This window comes from Oncorhynchus gorbuscha, linkage group LG07 (genome assembly GCF_021184085.1).
Source record: "Oncorhynchus gorbuscha isolate QuinsamMale2020 ecotype Even-year linkage group LG07, OgorEven_v1.0, whole genome shotgun sequence".
Taxonomy (NCBI): domain Eukaryota; kingdom Metazoa; phylum Chordata; class Actinopteri; order Salmoniformes; family Salmonidae; genus Oncorhynchus; species Oncorhynchus gorbuscha.
In genome coordinates, this window is record NC_060179.1 from 82,164,701 (window position 1) to 82,169,125 (window position 4,425).

A 4,425-nucleotide genomic window follows, 5' to 3' on the forward strand; every position below is an offset into this window, starting at 1 on the left:
AGGCCACTTCGCTGCCTTCGAGGAGCCACAGCTCCTGGCTGACGACCTGCTGCAGTTTGTGAAGAAGGTGGAGAAGTTGTAGAGTTGATGGATACAAGAGGTTGACTCTCCTCTCCTGCCAAGTGCCTGGAAGAAAAACCAGCAGGACTGCAGAACGTGATGACACTACAGCTTGGAATTAGCTTTGTACTAAAAACATTTCAATGTTAATCTAATATTTTAAAAATCAGAAGCACTGTCTGATTATCAGGTAAATACTTGGGTCAATCAGTGATGTTAACACTGCAATATGATCATGCTCAGTGATTGTGTAATATTAAGGCTATACAGTCAAAATAATGGACCAATACTGTAATAATGAAATGATCAGCACTTCAATACTGATGTCTTCCAGATTGCAAAAAAACTGTGTGAAATCACAGATGTCTGTTCTTGTCTTGTTGCAATAATGCACTACTGCTATAGCATACTTATACTACTGCTATAGTATACTTATACTACTGCTATAGTATACTATACTACTGCTGTACTGCTAGTATACTATACTACTGCTGTACTGCTATAGTATACTATACTACTGCTGTAATCATGTCTATTGTGGTGACCCTGTAAGGCAGGGATGTCAAACTCATTCTACAGAGGGCCAAGTGTCTGTGGGTTTTCCTTTCAAATAAGACCGCGACAACAGGGTGAGAGGAGTTCCTTACTATTTCGTGACCTTTATTCATTAATCAAGTACAAGGGAGTAGCGACAACACCTGTAGACACTCGGCCCTCCGTGGAACGAGTTTGACACTTCCTGTTTAGTGTCTGATATTAGTGGGGCTGATTCCCAGGAGTGACCTGGACACAGCTTGAGTTTAGTCCTGGACTAAAAATATATTTCAATGGTAGTGTTCCATTGAACATGGTTTTTAGTCTCAGTCTAGATTAAGCCTAATCTATGTCCCGGAAACCATGATGAGTTTTCTGTGGACCCCAGGAAGACCAGCAGTCACCAAGGGGTCAGCTTATGAGGATCCAAATGAACAAATTAAATTAACATCCACAAGTCAATAACTCAGATGTTGAACAAGATTAAACCTTTGTATGCTGCAAAATGTGTATACTTCAAATTAACCTTGTAATTTAGTGATCCAGTTTAGACTGACTTACAGGACTGTATATTTCAGGAAGATTGTGTCAAACATTTAAATAGAAAACCAAGATGAGACATTATACAGTTTCAACCAGATGACAAGTCGGTATACAGGTCACAAAGTAACTTAGGAGGCTCTATACAGTCACAACACCAACACTGCTTTCATTACAGCACATTCCCAAGATACACCAGACAGCATATTCATTTCAGTCATAATGTAGAGGTGATGCCAGTCCTTCATATGAACCTCTATAGAAACATAGTCCCTGGACTGGGATCAGGGTTACAGAGAGAGAGTCGTCCCTGATCAGCACTCCAGTTTGGCCTTTTAGATCAGTATGAGCAGGTTTATATAGACAGGAGGACCTGATCCTCGATTTAAAATGATCATTTAAACTACTAGTACTACTAATCCCCCATATTAGGAAACTGAATTCAAACTCCACACCACTCTCTAGTACAGGCACCAAAACAAAACAGTTCCACAAATAAGGTGAAAGAAACATAAAAGCTGCAGGAGAGCTCCAGCTCTCCAGACAACTGTCATCATGATTTGACGAATATCCAAGTTGTTTGAACGTGCGCCGCCAACCCGCAGTCCTTCTATCCCGACTGTCTGCGTTCCCTTGACCTCTTTAGTCTTAATCACATCTATAGACGATGAATATACTCTTAAGCAATGCTTTGATTAAATACGCCCTATTTATCCACATAAAGTACTCACTTCAGAACTTCAATTGTCTGCATGGTTACTCAAGAGTCCTGCAGTTCCAAAGTGCGCTCCTGTCTGTGCGTCATTGACCGAAGTCTGGACGTTTGCCGCATTCAAATCAGCAGAACCTGGAAATCTCCGACTACTTTGCTTTCACGTCAACTGGGAACTCGGGGAAAATGAGCTCCGGCTGGGAAAATCTTTTTGAACGGTGATCCAACTTGGAAGTCGGGACACTGCGCACCTTTCTAGAGTTCAGACTTTCCGACCTGAAAATCCGATCGCTGACGTCCTCATTTGACCTCTTTCCCCCTCCCGAGTTGCCAGTTGTCGTGGAATCACCATTTCACTCGACTATTGACATAACCACGATGATAAGAAAGTACAATTCTTAATTCTAATTTCATTTCTCAGGTTTGTATCATCAATAACTTGAGGCCAGTCACCATAGGCGAAATAGCAAGCACATAAGTCAAATCACGAATAAAGCCTCGCCCCATGTAAAACTCATTCCAAGGAGGGCAGAGTGTCTGTGGGTTTTCTACCCTCGTTCTTGATTGATGAATTAAGGTCACTAACTAGTAAGGAACTACCCTCACCTGGTATCTAGATCTTAATTGAAAGACAAACCAAAAACCCGCTGCCACTCGGCCCTCAGTGGAATGAGTTCGACACTCCTTGCCAGGCCTAGCTTGTAAGTAACCACCGTCTAATGTCAAAGACACTGGTAACTTCTAACTGTGGTCTAACAGTAGGCTAGAATGTATAAATAGCCAATCTTCCCTAAAGACAAAGCATAGTCCCATTTAGTTTAGCGACACTTATATAAAAGATTAATTGTTTTTTAAGAAACCCATTGCTGTGCAGGCTCTCATTTAATAATATATTTCCATTATGAGTTATATAGCTGTTACCAAGTGTAACAGTATACCTTTAGACCGTCCCCTCGCCCATACCCGGGCGCGAACCAGGGACCCCCTGCACACATCAACAACAGTCACCCTCGAAGCATCGTTAACCACTACTTCAAGGTCTCAGAGCAAGTGACGTCACCGATAACTACACATCCGTTACACAAGCAAATAAAACGGGGCGTGCCACTCTAAACTGTATGCATTAAATGGTTTGATAGAAATGGTAGCAGAAGGTGAATGGTTAACTTTTGTAGCACACATTCAGAAGATGCTTCGTCCCAATTAGCGCGGATTTCTCACTGTCGGTGTGATGGAGGCGTTAGGTTTTTAATTGAAGTGATTAGTGGAATCATAATCAAGCCCCACCCCTCAACAATCAGAAGTGACCTCAACACGTTCATATAAAAGTCGTCGGAGGCGAGGATTTGTTGTGGTGTAACGTTACTTGATACGATCGGAGTTACAATAAAGACCGATATCAGACGGGAAAAATGCTCATGGATTGGAAGATCGTCGTTCCTGTGCTCGCGGTGGCATTCATCGTGACGAGCGCCGCTGGGACACCAGGGGGCGTCGTGGACGCAGATATGAAGGACCAAACTACCAGAGACGCGCTGCAGTTCGCCGTGGCCGAATACAACAAGGGAACAAACGACCTGTATGTTTGGCAGGTGGCCAAGGTTGTCAAGGCTCAGAAACAGGTCAGTCCCCTTTTGTAAGTCTTTTTGAGTCCACTGATAAGTCCACCGATAAATCCACCATAATTGAGAATTTCAATAAGCATTTTTCTACGGCTGGCCATGCTTTCCACCTGGCTACTCCTACCCCGGTCAACAGCACTGCACCCCCAACAGCAACTCGCCCAAGCCTTCCCCATTTCTCCTTCTCCCAAATCCATTCAGCTGATGTTCTGAAAGAGCTGAAAAATCTGGACCCCTACAAATCAGCCGGGCTAGACAATCTGGACCCTTTCTTTCTAAAATTATCTGCCGAAATTGTTGCCACCCCTATTACTAGCCTGTTCAACCTCTCTTTCGTGTCGTCTGAGATTCCCAAAGATTGGAAAGCAGCTGCGGTCATCCCCCTCTTCAAAGGGGGGGACACTCTTGACCCAAACTGCTACAGACCTATATCTATCCTACCATGCCTTTCTAAGGTCTTCGAAAGCCAAGTCAACAAACAGATTACCGACCATTTCGAATCTCACCATACCTTCTCTGCTATGCAATCTGGTGTCAGAGCTGGTCATGGGTGCACCTCAGCCACGCTCAAGGTCCTAAACGATATCTTAACCGCCATCGATAAGAAACATTACTGTGCAACCGTATTCATTGATCTGGCCAAGGCTTTCGACTCTGTCAACCACCACATCCTCATCAGCAGACTCGACAGCCTTGGTTTCTCAAATGATTGCCTCGCCTGGTTCACCAACTACTTCTCTGATAGAGTTCAGTGTGTCAAATCGGAGGGTCTGCTGTCCGGACCTCTGGCAGTCTCTATGGGGGTGCCACAGGGTTCAATTCTTGGACCGACTCTCTTCTCTGTATACATCAATGAGGTCGCTCTTGCTGCTGGTGAGTCCCTGATCCACCTATACACAGACGACACCATTCTGTATACTTCCGGCCCTTCTTTGGACACTGTGTTAACAACCCTCC

The 4,425-nt window shown here is 44.0% G+C and overlaps 1 protein-coding gene across 1 annotated transcript in view; it reads left to right on the top strand.

Annotated features, from left to right (window-relative positions):
* Nucleotides 1-1,100, top strand: part of ephx5 (epoxide hydrolase 5) — a 14,456-nt gene extending 13,356 nt beyond the window's left edge. Inside the window, exon 9 of the mRNA XM_046357631.1 lies at nt 1-1,100. This exon is cut by the window's left edge and continues 120 nt beyond it. Coding sequence (XP_046213587.1) covers nt 1-82 — 82 coding nt within the window. The 3' untranslated portion in view covers nt 83-1,100.
* Nucleotides 1,101-4,425: the final 3,325 nt, after the last annotated feature.